Source organism: Argiope bruennichi, chromosome 5 (assembly GCF_947563725.1).
Source record: "Argiope bruennichi chromosome 5, qqArgBrue1.1, whole genome shotgun sequence".
NCBI lineage: Eukaryota > Metazoa > Arthropoda > Arachnida > Araneae > Araneidae > Argiope > Argiope bruennichi.
The window spans coordinates 62501553-62517310 of record NC_079155.1 but is presented as its reverse complement, the minus strand read 5'-3'; the positions used below and the strand labels follow the sequence as shown (position 1 = coordinate 62517310).

The 15758-nt window shown below is 30.0% G+C and overlaps 1 protein-coding gene across 1 annotated transcript in view; it reads left to right on the top strand.

The window, feature by feature from the left end:
- LOC129969089 (locomotion-related protein Hikaru genki-like) overlaps window positions 1–14067 on the top strand; it is a 51734-nt gene extending 37667 nt beyond the window's left edge. The window contains exons 3-10 of the mRNA XM_056083498.1: window positions 108–311; window positions 2582–2842; window positions 3601–3760; window positions 6218–6366; window positions 8630–8806; window positions 11762–11938; window positions 12615–12785; window positions 13671–14067. Of these exons, the coding sequence (XP_055939473.1) occupies window positions 108–311; window positions 2582–2842; window positions 3601–3760; window positions 6218–6366; window positions 8630–8806; window positions 11762–11938; window positions 12615–12785; window positions 13671–13873 (1502 nt within the window). The 3' untranslated portion in view covers window positions 13874–14067. The remainder of the gene's footprint in view (window positions 1–107; window positions 312–2581; window positions 2843–3600; window positions 3761–6217; window positions 6367–8629; window positions 8807–11761; window positions 11939–12614; window positions 12786–13670) is intronic.
- The last annotated feature ends 1691 nt before the right edge of the window (window positions 14068–15758 follow it).

Sequence of the window (15758 nt, the reverse complement as noted above, 5' to 3'; positions counted from 1 at the left end):
ACTAATGATTTTTATAAACAGTAGAATAAATAGTTAGTCATTTGCAGTTTCACATTTTAGTCAATTTCAATGGTAAGATTCGCCAGAACAAATTCTCTTTCATCCAGGCTCACCAGAGCAAACTGTCAGCAGGGAGGGCTGCTCTGCGCCGGAGGTCATCGTCAACGGCAGCCTCATTCCCGATGGCACAACAGATTTCTCCACCGTTCAAGAGATACATTTTGTTGGATTAATTGGACGCAGAGGCCAGAAGAGAGAATGCAAAATACAGTGTCTGAATGGCGTATGGGTAGGACCCATGTGTACAGAAGGTGAACGATTTATGTTTGTTAGTAGTTAAAGAAAAATTGAATATATGAGTTAATCAATTAAAAAGAAAGAGGTTCATCGGGAATAACGCCTTTACATATATATTTCACAAGAATCTTTTACTTTCTCATATGCATAGTATAGAGAAAGTGTAATAATCATCAAAAATTTACAATTTGAGATTTTAATGATTTGCCACTTTTAAGACCTCTCCCGGTGGTCCAAAAACACGTTTTTTGAAAATGTCCGTCTGTCTGTGACAAAGATAACTAAAAGACGCTTTGAGCTAGACGGTTGAAATTCGATATACGGCCATTACACAAAATTTTCAGATTTCAATCAAATTTTGAACAGAATCCGTTCAGAGCAAGTCTGTCTGTCCGGCTGTTCGAATATAAGTTAACATGATCATTACAAAACGAAGAGAGTTAGATTGATAAAATTTGTTACACAGATTTAACGTCTATAGGGTAGGCACCTGTTAAAGTTTGAGCCAAATCCAATTATGGGTTGACCATTTGTACTTTCAAAAACATGTAAAAGCGATATTCCAAAAACATAATAACTTAAATCTATTGAATTTGATATGGTAATTTGTAACTATAAGTGCAGTTTTGATCGGTTGAAAAAATGTGTCTAAAACACAAATTCAGTTTCCGGATACTATTAACACAATTCTGGGATTACTCGCCAAATAACTTGCCAATGTCAGTCAAAATGCTAAACTCGCGCCAAAAGTTAATATTTTGCAACTATTGTACACCAATGCCATGTAAGGCGTCCTCTGGCATAACAAGTTTATTAAAAAATATACTAGAAAATGCTGAAAGACCACTCCCTCTGGTTATGGATTAGCTTTAAAGCTGGGTTTTATGTATTCATCTTTCATGGCTGAAATAGTATTTGTCTTTACTTATTAGGTGCTGTATAAAGGCTGCATATAAAATGTGATTATTCAGAAAATGTTACCTCTTTAAAGGTAGTTAATTGATATTTTACTTTCAGCTTTATTCACGCTAAAATTAAAAATTTCTAAATAGATTATGATCAATACTTATCTGCAATAGAATACACTCGACGATATTTCGAAATAATTTTATTGCTGAAATGATTATTTCTAAAAATAAAAATAATATTCTAAGAAAACATTCAGATTATATTTCCAAAGATTGAAAACAAAATGCACTCTTGAAAAGATGTTTGCAGTTTTTGTATTATTTGATATGTCTCGGTAAAATTGAACAAAGGTGGTATCTTCATTCCTAGTTTCACTTCCAGCACATTTTGAATGTATTTCACAACACTTTCTTTCGGTACATCTGTGTTTAAATTGTGCATTATCAAATTAATAGAAATGAGCAGAAGAGAGAAAATTAATTTTCATAAAATTGCAACAGCTCCTAACGAAAATGCGATTCAATCACTTTATTAAATCATAACTTTGAAAATTTTTTAAAGGAATCATATGATTTATTTTGTATTTGATTAATCAATTTACCAGGTATGCAAATTAAAATTTGATGCAAAACAAATAAGCTTAATTTAATTTTTAGTTTATTAATAAAGCTTATAAATGATTAAGTGACCTATCATTTACATTGTTCTAAACTTTTATAATATGTTGATAAAAATTTGCTATTTCGTTATTTAAAATTTAACATATTGTTCTTGTTTTTATTTCAAATGCTACATTAACGAATAATATCATTAATAATAACTACTTATTCAAACTCCATTACAACTCAGAGAATTTTTTTGAATTTAACAAGTCAAATCAGAATATTGCAAATTTAGATTTAGCAGAACCACTATCCTTTTGGAGTCTGACGGTATGCAAGCATCAGCAGAGTTAAAATATTCACACTGATCGACCTTGGCATCTTAATTAGACTAAACACTTAAAGGTATTTGATTTAAAGCGATTTCAATTGATTTATATTTTTATAAACAGTTGATCAAGTTTGCACGTGATTTTACTATATTGATGATTGATGCGGATATTATTCTGGCACAAGATCTTTTTGTAGGATAAACTGCGCTGAAGCTTGAGATTTAGACCGTATTGTAATCATTTTCTTCAAAATATAATTAAAAAAAACATGAAATATAGTATAATATAATAATAAAACTGGAAATGTTTAGAAGCTAAGAATCTAAAATTGAAATCAAACAACAAGCAAAAAACACGCTCCTTCGTTTCTTTTAAAACTGCAGAAGTGCTAATGTGGGTTTTTTTACAATATTAATATATAAATCATTGCTTGAACTTCAGGTGGCAATCCAATCAAGAGAATAATGCGCCGATGCACCCTCCGTCTCACTGATGCTGAGTTAATAGGAGTGACTGACGAAAACCGTCTCATACCACCTGATGTAGAAGTATCCCTTCCACACGACACCGAAGTCCGTTTTAGGTGTGTGGAACCAGGTTTGTACAAATTCGTAGGAAATGACACCCTGCTATGTGACGATGGTTCTTGGACATCAGACTTACCCTATTGCGTGGCAACAACTATGCACAGAAATTTTTCATGTGAGTTTCATTTTTTGGATTTTAGTAAAAATTTGCTATTGAATTATTTTAATCTATTCCATTACTATCGCAAATATGATCTGCTGGCCTGGACATAGTATTTAAGATTCTGGACAGTTAACAGTGTCGGCCAATTGATAATTTTTAAAATGATATAATATTTTTATTTCGTGAAATATACTAACTTAGAAATAATATATAATGTCAAGAAAAATGAAACTGTAATTTTTTAAATATATTTTTTATGTTTATAGTTCTGGACATCATTAAAGAAAAGATCAAAGACCAGATCTGTCGATTTCTTAATTCAAATATTAAACTTTTTTTTACTTAATCCCTTTATTATTTATCTATATTTTACTATTTATCTATGTAATTATCTATCCTGTACTATTTATTTCTCTATACAATTTATCTATATTTTCTGAAGAAAAGCGGCACACTTTTTATGCTCAAGAGTTTGATTAACTTTCTTATTTTATATTATAGAATAAATTATGGAGTTTGAGAAAATATTTTCGGTTGAACATTTTAAGTAGCATTACAAGCCCAACTTTTTCTCTAGAATCAAAGCATAAAATTAAATTTGATAACCAAATGGTTAATTTTTTGCCATATTCGTTTTAAAACAAGCTACTCTTTGAAATTACTATTTTAACCAAAATGTTTACTGATTTCTTCTGAAAAATGCTGAAAAATATTAATATCAATGAAAATGTATATTATAAAAATATCAAGAATCTTTATTTTCATTGTAGTGCAAGCTCCTCCAACTATTTTGTACCATGTAGTGTCTGGAGACGCTGGATTAGCAGAAAATGGATCGGTTGTCGTTTTTCCAGGAACTATAATTAACATCGACTGCCTGTTTCAAAGACAGTATGGGAATCCTCAATGGATATGGACATCAACACAAAGGTACTCTTCTTCATTTATTTTATGGAAATTTGATATCATTTATGTTTATATAGGATGACACTAAAAGACGAGATGAATAAAGAACTGCCATATTCAACGAAATCAACCTTGGTATAATGATGAATCTTCCTGCTTCAAACCTTTTTTTCAGTTAGAAGCAAGAAAGTAGGCACAAATATGAAGACCATGTTATTTTTTTTAAAAACTCCGATACATCAAAAAATATGATTAAAGAACAAGACTAATTTGTCACCAAAAGTTTTGTACAATTTTGGCTGCATTTCGACATAATCGATCCAGGCATTAGTCTATCGATGAATAAATTTCTCCTTCCTTTTTGTAATTCTTTTTTAATCTAGAAGTACAGCCTTCTATACAGTTCTTAGTTGAGGGAAGAGGTGAAAGTCACTTGTCTCTAAGTCGCATTCTTGATGAAGAGGACAAGGAAGCAAATCGGTCTTCTTCAGTGAGTTGTACAAGTGGCTCGAAAGAAACGTAGGATACTGGAATTCAGGGAATGGGGGACCAGGATGTCAGAATTGCCACTTTGAGAGTGGATGTTTAAACATCGCAGCTCTGCATTCTTCCGGTAAAAGAGAACTCAAAGAACTTCCGGATTAATGAAGAACTTCAAAGGAATTTTACTGATCATCACACATTCAAGAACACTGAAAACTGTTGACAGTGTTCTTCGAGGAGAGGAGAAGAAACCTGGTCCTCTTTCTTTTTCTCTCTCCCCTTTTTTTGACGATCCCTTTAAGATTGAAGAAAAGTGGCTCTCTTACCATTTGAAATAGAACCTCCATAATCGCAAATTATCATTCTTTCAAAATATAAAGTACTGATTATACTAACGCACTTTTTCAAAAACGTATTTTATCATTTCAATTTGTTAACTATCGATAAATATTTTTTATTATTTTTTTTACCTTTTGATTAATATATGTGCTTCTTGTTTTTACTTATAAAATAATAAATAAAATAAATAACTATAAATAATAAATTCTAACTTCCTTTTCAGCCATGTTTTGTTACTTACCATGAAGCATTTTAAAACTTTTATACCTTAGACTTATAGTCACCATGTCTTTGGCACAGAACAGTCATGTAGCAACTTGATAAATAAAAAAAAGATATAGATTTGATGAATAATATAATATTCGGTATGCTGTCTTTACAATAAAATCATAGATCCGTAAAAAATTCTGCACCAGATATTGTCAACTTGAAGAGATATTTTCCTTCTCATATATTCAACTTTCTTTACTGCGCTATGAAACCGGAAAAAAAAATCAGATTTACAGAATATATTTAATATGCTGCTACTTTCATAAAGACTAATAATACACATATTTTTGATTATTGCTTGTACCTATATGTGTGTTATCACACCAATAAAAATCGTGAACATAGTTATTTTTGTCAAATTATTAAATCTGCAAACAAGATTGATTTTTTTAAAATTATAATAGGTATAAAAAAATATAATTTTAAAATTATAATAGGTATATAATAGGTAAAAAATTATAATAGGTATAAAAAATAAATTAAAATAGGTATATAATAGGTATAAAAAATTATAATAGGTATAAAGCCATAATTCTAGCAGAATTAAAGAGTCCCACAACTTCGATTATCAAGAAAGTATAAATTCCGGTAATATGTTCTCAGTTGAAAACATCCATATTATGAGATCCTAAAACATAAGTGATAAACCATCAGAAGAAAAAGTTGACACTGCATTTTTAAGCCAATTTTTATTGATTTAAGACTTTCATTTTTATCCATTACCTTTAGAGGATTAACACATAGGCGGGAATCATAAGTAAAAGGCTTATATGAAATTATACAAAAATATCCGGTAGGAAAATACCATGTTTGTTTAAATAGGTTGCAGTCGGAGAAAAAGAAGTATAAGACGGTCATAGCGACTATGAATTGTACAGAGGGAATGTTTCAGTAGCCATGATGCAGATGAAACTGCAAGATAAAGTTTTTGATATCAAGTAGGTTTTTTTTTTCTCAATTAAAATAATGTTTTCGCTATAATTTTAGAATACAATTCTTCCCCAAAAATTTAACATTGAAAATAGCAGAGTGATCTTGGTCGTACTTTTCAACTCCGATGATGTTCTAATAATTTTGAGCATTCAGGTCAATTATGAAGAAGACATCGACTTAATACCGGCGTAAGATTCGGTCACCAGAAGTCATTCAGAGCGGGAGCATAGTGGACTAAATTATCGGATCACCACTGAAAAATATGTTATATTTGTCAAAATAGAGTTTAAAATATCTGTCAATTTGAGCATATATAGATATGACTCACTATCTTTGAGTGTGCATGCGCATGCGTGTGTGTGTGGGTGGGTGGATGTGCATTTAAAATCAACGAAACTTCACTTATTTCGTAAAAGTAGTTCTTTGACTAATTTTACCTGATTTTCCCCTCTTCAGACAGTATCCAAGTGCATGGGCCATTCCAGCTGAAGAGAAGAATTGGAAATTCCGCCTGTCCATTTACTACGCCAAGGATTCCGATTCCGGAACCTACACCTGTGTCACTCCTCACGACATCAGCAACGAAGTGAACATTGTCGTCAAAGGTTCGAAACCATGCTTATTCTCTTTAATCTCTCTTCAGATGCCACATATCCTTACTTAAAGCTTCCAACGAAAAATATTTGTCACCATATAGTGAAAAAAAAAAAAAAAACCATCCATGAATATACGAAATGATATTTTGGAATAACTTTCTGTTAGATCTGAACTACCAAAGTAGGGGTATACAAGTACTAGTATTCTGGTACAACAACTTTCAGTGACAGTATCGTTTTCACTTTTTAATGATTCGTGACTGAATGATAAATCGCTCTTTTCAATTTTATACATTATTTTCTGTTCTTTTTATCGATTGTTAGAGTTGACAAGTGATATTTTACCCCAAGGTTTATGCTTGATGACGATTGCTGCTGTGTTAAAGAAATGTTTTATCTTTCACAAGAATTTTATGAAATCCTACCTCAATACTTACTGTCGAATTTGTAAGAAATAACAAATATGCGTGAATTTCACACATTAGAGAATGCGTTCGTTTCGTGAAATGTTTGCACTGTTCTACGAATCGTAAACAAATTTCTGGCCTTTTGGTTGTCACAGATTTTGGACTGGAAGATCGCAAATTCGGCGCTTATTGTATCAAACATTCTCCTGTTTTTGTAAGCCAGGTGCATGTTGAATCAATAGGACTGAAACATTCTCCCACTGTTATGATCTAAAGTGCAGGTTGTCAGCACAAATATCGTTATCATAATCTGATCATGGATCAAAGTTATGATGCTTGTGCAAGAATAGCTTCCCCATAAGTATTAAACAATGAGCGTTAGATTATAATCTAATTTACAAAATTTACAATAAAAAACAGATCTTTAAATAAAAAGATAATTTGAAATTTATTACATTTTTTAGAAACGCATTATAACGAATTATTTTAAATCTACATAGATATTTTGGTGCCATTCGAAATTCACCCAGTTTTAAAGCAATAAAGTTAGAATAACAGAATTTAACTGTAATTTAAAATGCAAATTACTATTTGAGAACTATATCTAGTAGTAATCTTTCGTTCATGGATAACATCACAATGAAATGTTGTTGGATTTTGACAAATCACAATTTAAAGAGTCATTCTCTTATGTTTTTGTTTCGTAACTACTTTTTCACCTATTTAGACTTGGAATTAAAATAATTTATTATTCAATATTAAACCTTAAATCTATAAATTACATTAGAGATGTATTTTCAATTTCTGTTCATTATACAGCCTTTTTGAAAAGATAACGAAGTCAGCAAGTCAAAATGGCACAAATAGCAGATGCCCGAGTGGATTGAGTCACCATGGGTGAAAAGAGGAAAGCATTTCTTTAATAATATAATTTTTGATATCGAAAGTTGCCTAGAAAATTAATAAACATACTACCTATTCTAATTTTATAAGAACATGGGTTGTGAAATCTGGTAAAAAGTATGAAATGCTACACTATTTTGAAAAATTACAGATAAATTCATAAATATTATTAATTAAATAAAACAATAATCGAAGGCAGTCAAAAAATAAATAAATAAAAATGAGTGACATATATTAATTACTCTGATTATTAATTTAAATTATTGAATACACGAAAAATAAAATTCAATAGTTACAAAAACTTCTTGATATTGTGACTGACTCCACTGAACTGGGTAAAGACCCAAGATAAAGAAAAAATGTGACAATTTTTTATTGGTTAAACCGGCACGAAGAACAATAATATCTGAGTAGTCCGTCTTAGCTACTGTGTATGAAAGAAAGTTATCTTTTTTGAGGACTACCAGGGGCAATAATGCAAATTTGTGCTTTGCTTGTAGAAAAACATCAAAGAGTCAGTATCCGAAATTTGTGTTTACAAAATATTATTTTCTCTTCTTTCTATAATTTTAATTGCAAACCGATTCAACCAGAGAAAGTTATTTAGAAATACCTTATGCTGTCTGGTCATATATATATATATATAATATTTTGAATTCCAAATTTATACAAAATATTACATATATATTTTATATGCATTTCCAAATGTATACAAATAAAATATATTTTTTCATATATATTTAATTGGCATTTTTGTATTCCTTTCTATTTTTCTGTTTTTTATTACTATTAAAGTTAATAAGTTGGAGAAAGATGTATACAATAACGCTACATATATATTAAAGTATATTTTTATAAATGATATTTCTTTTTTGTGTTATTTCAAGTTTTAATTTTTATTATATAACATATCAAACTTGATGGACTCGATATGTTCTATCCTAACATTTTCTTTCTCTCAGATGTCCATTGTCCAGCCATCAAATCCGTGGACCATAATCGAGTGATGGCCGTGGAGGGTAACAAAATGCACAGTAAAGCTCGCTTTGCGTGCATGGAAGGTTTCGAGCTGGTCGGACCAGAAGAAATCACCTGTCAAGCATCTGGACAGTGGTCTGATGAAGCGCCGAAATGCGAAGGTTATGAACCATTAGTCATTTATTTCTCCCTATATTCTTTTTGGACATCAGAACGATTTGTTCTATTCTATAGAAATACCATAATGCTATAAACATTTTTCTTCATTACTATTAATAGCTAGGAAGCATCTTTTTCGCGTTAGTTTTAAATTTATTAACTTATTTTACAACTTTTATCGGGTGATTTTGTAAAAAAAAAAAAAAAAAAAAAAAAAAAAAAAAAAGATATTAACTTTTTTTATATATAATGTTTCACAAGTATATTCTCATTGCATAACAGGAATACGTGCTTCTAAAGCATTTATATTCCCTAAAGGTTAAATTGAATTTCATCATTGCCGATAAGCAATCTCCTCTTAGATATGTTATGAGATTTTTGTATTTTAAGGATTTAAAATGTTTTTCGCACTCGTTGCTAGCTAACACAATGAAGATGTGAAAACATCGTTTCTATATCATTTTTCAGTTTGATTTCCATTGCAATTTCTTCTGGTTCATATATTTTCTATAAAAATAAATCGAAAAGGAAATAAAAAGATTTTAAAATACCACTCTTTTAAAGAGAATTTCCAAGTTTATAATTTCTTGTGGACAGTGCGATAATTTTAGCACGCTGGTATTAGTAAAATTCTCCTTTATTTTCAAGTTTATTTTTCTTTTGCTGTAACTATTCTTGATAACATTCAAACGATTCATTTGCTGTAACTATTCTTGATAACATTCAAACGATTCATTTGCTGTAACTATTAACGATAACATTTAAATATAAGAAAAAATTATGCACTTCATAAATGTTTATCTCAGTTCATATATATATGTATATATATATATATACTAGCCGCCTTTGGCGACCAGCCGGTTCGCCAATCTTAATGTTCGTTAAAATTTTAATAATTAAATATTTTATGCAATTCTAACTTTAATAGATTCTTCAGCAAAATATTTTAAAACTTCAAATTTTGATAGTCATATAATTCACTCATAATATTATAAAGGCCTTCAGTCATAACGTGATATGTATCTCTCTAATTTTCTGTTACCCCTCGTAGAATTTATGCTTTATATTAAAGTGTAAAGGATTAATCTGCAATTAATATAATAATATTTTTTTACTGAAACAAAGCATTTTTTTTATAATCTGATTACTGAAAATAGAGTCACTCAGCGTTTAAACTTTATGGGCACTAAAGAATATCTTTTTTAATTTATGCAATATCTCAAGAGTTTGTCAACAAAATTTTTTTAGATTCATTATGAGCAGATCGATTCATTAACAATGTTTAAATTTAACTGCATCAAACACTAAGAAAATAAAACGAATCGTTTAAAATAAACGGTTGAAAACAGGTTTTAAAAAAACTACTTAAAAAACGATGTACTTAAAACTATAAGCATATACAAAAAATATATAACTAACATAAATACAATTTACTTACAAAAGCATGTGACTAACTCAAAAATAATTTAAATCATCCATTGATAACGGTTGCCATAGTAACAATCAGAACAGAATGCGCATGCGTGAATTTTCTTCCCCAGTTACGTAACGCAAATATGTGATTTTTTCTACGCCAGTTGGGGTAACGCTATGCGGATTAGAAATTTTTAATTTCCTTTATTCTGTTTTATTTTAATTCAAAAGTACTTCAGAATGAATCTGAAAGATCGATTAATTAACAATGTTTAATTTTAAATGCATAAAACATTAAGAAAATAAACAGAATCGTTTGAAATAATCCGCCGAAAAATCTTAACCCTAGCCTCATTACTGTTGGGAGAAAAAAAGAACTAAAGCCTAAATCATTTGGCGTTGGGGAAAATGGAAGATTATTTTGGCGGAAAAGTTGGCGGTGGGGAAAATGGAAGATTTTTTTGGCGGGAAAGTTAGTTTTTAATTAATAATTAAAATTTCAAAAAAAGGGACCCCAGGTGCACATTCCCGACCTCTAAGGTATACATGTACCAAATTTGGTAGCTTTATGTCAAATGACCTGGCCTGTAGAGCGCCAACACACACACACACACACACACACACATTGAGCTTTATTATAAGTATAGATTTAAAAATAAAATCTACATTATTCATTGGTGCAAAAATCCATTTCTATTTACAATAACAAATTATCCTTCAGATCCTTCAAGAATTAAATTAATTAGAATACTGATTTTTAAAATAAGATTATTTTTATTTGATGCGGTTTATTTAAAACTGTTCATGCACCATTAAATACCATACGATTAATTAATCTTTAAAAGTCCTTGCATAGCATCAAAACGAGGCATGAAACAAATACATTAAATACAATATCTATATAATAAAACATATTTGAATTGCCTTGGCATCACTATTAGCACAAAATATTTTACGATCACAATGTTATTCGACATTTTGAATGCCGATCAATGTCGGGAAAATATTGTAACAATGTTGTTCGATGTTTTATGCTAATAGGGATAGTATCAAAATAAGATTTTAATAGAACGAATCAAATTCAATATCTTTATTCAATAAATCTGAATTTAGATCATAGAAAATAGCATATCTTAGCATTACCTTTTAATTAAGTGTCGTTTAAGAAAAAATTTAGCGAATTTTGTAATTTTTTTAAAGAAAATGGAAACTTGAATTAACAATTGGTAGAAAGTTACGAGTGACCAATGGTGAATAATGTAATGAATGTGGAAAAGTTCCATGAAATCAAGTTAGCCTAAGAATCAATTACATAATCATTCTAAATCATTCACCATTATCATTTTAAACCCAAGAACGAAATCACACAAAATATCGGCTACATGTATCTCAAACTAAATTCTTTTTAAATATATCTACAGATCTGAATACTTAAAATAATATTTGAGGCTATTTAAACGCACATAATAACGAAAAGCTTATTGTTAATTTGACTTTTTTAATAAGATTAAAAAATAATTTTAAAATGGCCAATCTTTTTATAGTTCTAAAATGCCCACCTCTTGTTTCTGAAAGCAAACATCTGATAGTGAGTACCAGGAACAGGACTTATGGTACACGGGTGGTGTTCTCCTGCCCAACGGGATTTAAACTTTCTGGCGCACCTTTCCTAAACTGTTTGAAGACAGCTAATTGGTCGGAAGCCACACCTACTTGCAACCGTAAGTTTTTCTGTTTACTCTTGTACTGAATAGTATCACCAAGGAGGGGGGGGGGATCAATTTGTAGTTTCTTGAATTATTTTTAAAAGCAAATGAAACAACTTGGGAATTTAAAAAAAAAAAAAAATGTATAAATAACACAAGAGTTAGAAGAGAAATTATTCATTATATACAACAAGTGAGTAATCGATTTGAATGGTTTCAAATCAGATCACAATAATGTAGATACTTTTAATGCATTTACATTCATTTTCTGCAATTCTTCATAAATAGGTTCATCATGTATCTCGATTTTCAGAAATTTCCGATAGGTTTGACATGTTACCATAGTTCAGCCTATAAGAACTTAGGCATCTAAAATGTAAGAAATTTAACTTCTCAAATCTATCAAGAAATAAAGATATTCCAAATAAGATATAATTTGGTACAATTTCTTCTTCATATACTGTTTTTACCCCACAAATTTTTATGAAAATACAGCAGAAAAATATCCTATTGATACTATTCTGCAACATACAATGAATAGTTTCTCACACTCAGAATATAGAACGCAATCAATTTGCACAAAAATAAACTCTTAAATAATAATCTAAAAGTTTACAAGAAATTACCGTAACTAGCATATAGAAATTGAACATGTCATCTATAATATTTTTTTTTTTTTTAAATTTTTTAGCCATAAGTTGCAGACCTCCCGTGGCACCTGTGAATGGCCGTGTTTTGGATACTGGGAGATTCTTGGCAGGCGACTTCGTGCAATACACCTGCAATGCAGGCCACGTGATTGTAGGAGAATCAGTGGCTATTTGCACAGACCATGGAGTTTGGTCACAATCTCCACCAAAATGTAAGCAGAAGTTCCATTTGGTTATGATTATCTTTGTTGTTTCTTTTCAAACAAGTTTCTACTATTAACAACAGTAGATGCACTAAATATGCCACTGAAATGCGCAAATGAACGCAAGTGTCAATTTGTCCATATTTCCAAATTATAGGTGTGCAATCTTTTCCTAATATAATATACAATAAAACATATATTTTGCTAAAAATCTGCTAATTATTGATAGGGGAAAAAAGTATAAGAAAATGCAAAAAATGCTATAAAAAATGGTATTTATAATAAAATATTTTTCATTACTTTAAAAAAAAATTATCTTGAGCTTAAATTAAATTTCTGATTCTTTAAATATTTGAATATAATCAATAAAATGATAAAGCAATTAATATTTAACTAATTCATTAAATTACTGATCTATCTGAATAATCCAATTAATCATAAGATACAGAAAATGTTTAGATAAACCCGGTAACTTTTTTTAGAAATAATTTATTGACTCAAAATACATAAAATATAATTCTCGTCATTAAAAACATTTTTCTAGCTGGAACTATATGTCTATCTCTAGCGACTTAGAAATTATCTATTGGGCTATGATAAGAATGGATACTTGATATAATCAATCCTATTCTTTGAAATTCATTTACTAGACATGGGTTTTGATTATCGATCCCACTAATTATATGTCCTTCCATCCACATTTCAATTGCTCATTTTGCGTCGTTTGGTTTTTTTTTAAGAGTTCCTTTCCTCTTTCCAGAATTCAATTAAATAAATGTTTTTCAGCACCAAACAATTAACAACCTTACCTGAAAATTATTGAAAATAAAAAAATATATATACCACATAACAATAAAGTTTAATTATTTAATAAATATAAAATTATTTTTCTAGGTAAAGCGGCTTGTGAATTTCCAGGTGAACCATCTAACGGGCAAGTTATCCCAACCAAATTTCATTACGACATTGGAGAAGTTGTCATGGTTGGATGCCATCCTGGATACCGTATATTAGGATTCCAACGACTACAGTGCACCTCATCTAGTCACTGGTCAAGCCCCTTGCCTCACTGCCGACCGTACTTGATACAATCATAACTTCAGTTACGAAGAAACAATAGTTCAAACACTCTTCCACAGTGGCAGAGTTCCACAAGGCTTTTAACACAAGTAATTGTTACATCAAAAACCACAAAGTATTAAAAAGAAATGTTTGTATAAAAGGAGTAATCAACAAATATGTGTTGGATTGGATGGAAAGTTCACACATGTTTAAAAGTTCATATATCTTTGTTTCTGAATGGCTTGATTTGTTAAAGTAAGATTCATATTTAAAGATACATGTGGGTTATTGAGGGCATCACTGAATTTTGAACCGTGGTTAATAATAAGGGGGATACCTTTACAAGTATCTTACCAATGCAAATTTCCATACGAACAGAACATTAATTAAACTTGCACAAATGGCAAATCCTCTGAAGAATCGGATTTTAAATCCATGATCTCTAACCAAAGTATGGTTTAGTCCCGTTTTAAAGCAACAGTAGGGCTAACCGCGGTCAGATGACGATACCTCTAACCAAAGACTGACAATCTGAACTACGTTTCTGGAACACTGCCAAAGAAAATTGGAACAAATCTTTTGCGAATTGATAAAAATTCTAATACCTCATTTGTTTGATGAGGGAAAAGAAAAGGCAAATCAAACATTACCTTTCTACACAAAATGAAAATAAGGTAATTTAAGCTTTGGATGCAAACATCACTCAAACTTATAAGTTGATCTTCAAAAAGATCCAGAGTTTAAAGCTTGGTCTTTATAACTTTAAATACAAAATTTTGTAACTTTAACCACAAAGTTCTGAAAATTGTACGAAAGATCAGAATAAGACATTCCTTAACAGGTAATGACTTCAAATAGTTTTTATCTTGCATTTATTTACAAGATGAGAAAAATTCTCCTTGCAGAAAATACAACAGCATTAGATCAAGAAAAGTGTTATATGATGAAATTTACAAGGAAAGAAATAATTGTAATACTAGCTATTTGAATATAATTTTAATTGAAGAAAATGCAAAATACTTAAGTTTATTCATAAGTAACAAGAATAAATCTTTCAACTATGGTCCATATTGTAAATTATTATGAATAGTCAATCATTAACTTTCTAAGCAACATTTAACTTTTTTTATATATGTATATAAGATGATAGATATATAAATGCGTCTTCGAAACAAAACTTCATCTAAAAAATTTTTCATAAACCTTTCCATATTTGATGGAATTTTTTTAATCAATCATGAAGTGTTTCTTTTTTCTCTAAACAAAATCGTGAAATGACAGAAATACTTTGAGTTCATATATGAGATCACGGCAATCCAATACCCTTTCCCTGATAGTTAAGAAATGAATGTTAATTTTCGGACACAATACTACTAATATTAATATTAATAAAAGAACAGGCACATTTTCCATTGTTGAACATATTATCCAAGAAGAAGCATTAATAACAAATTCCAGATAAAAGAGATAATGAAATTTAGTCAGATCGTTACATGAATATTTTATGTAGATCAGATTAAATACTGCTGGCGAAGACACTAATGTCGTTTAAATGGACAGTTAGATAGTGAGCAAAGCCAATCAAACTAGCAGGAGTGATTTCCAAAACTTTCTTGCATACCCTCTCATAAAAGTGTCATCCCTGAGAATACCTTACATGGCATTGGCGTACAATAGTTACGAAATAAACTTTTGGCGTCAATTTAGCATTTTGACTGAATCTTTCGTATCATCATTGGCGAGTTTTGGAACGATTTGTCCTGGCATGCCGCTAATAAAATCGAATTTGTGTTTTAGACTCGTTTTTCTCAACCAATGGAAATCAAAATTTGACAGGAAAACTGTACTTGCAGTCACAAAATCCCATGCCAATTTTGATATATTTAAATAATTGCATTTTGAGTTATCGGATTTACATTT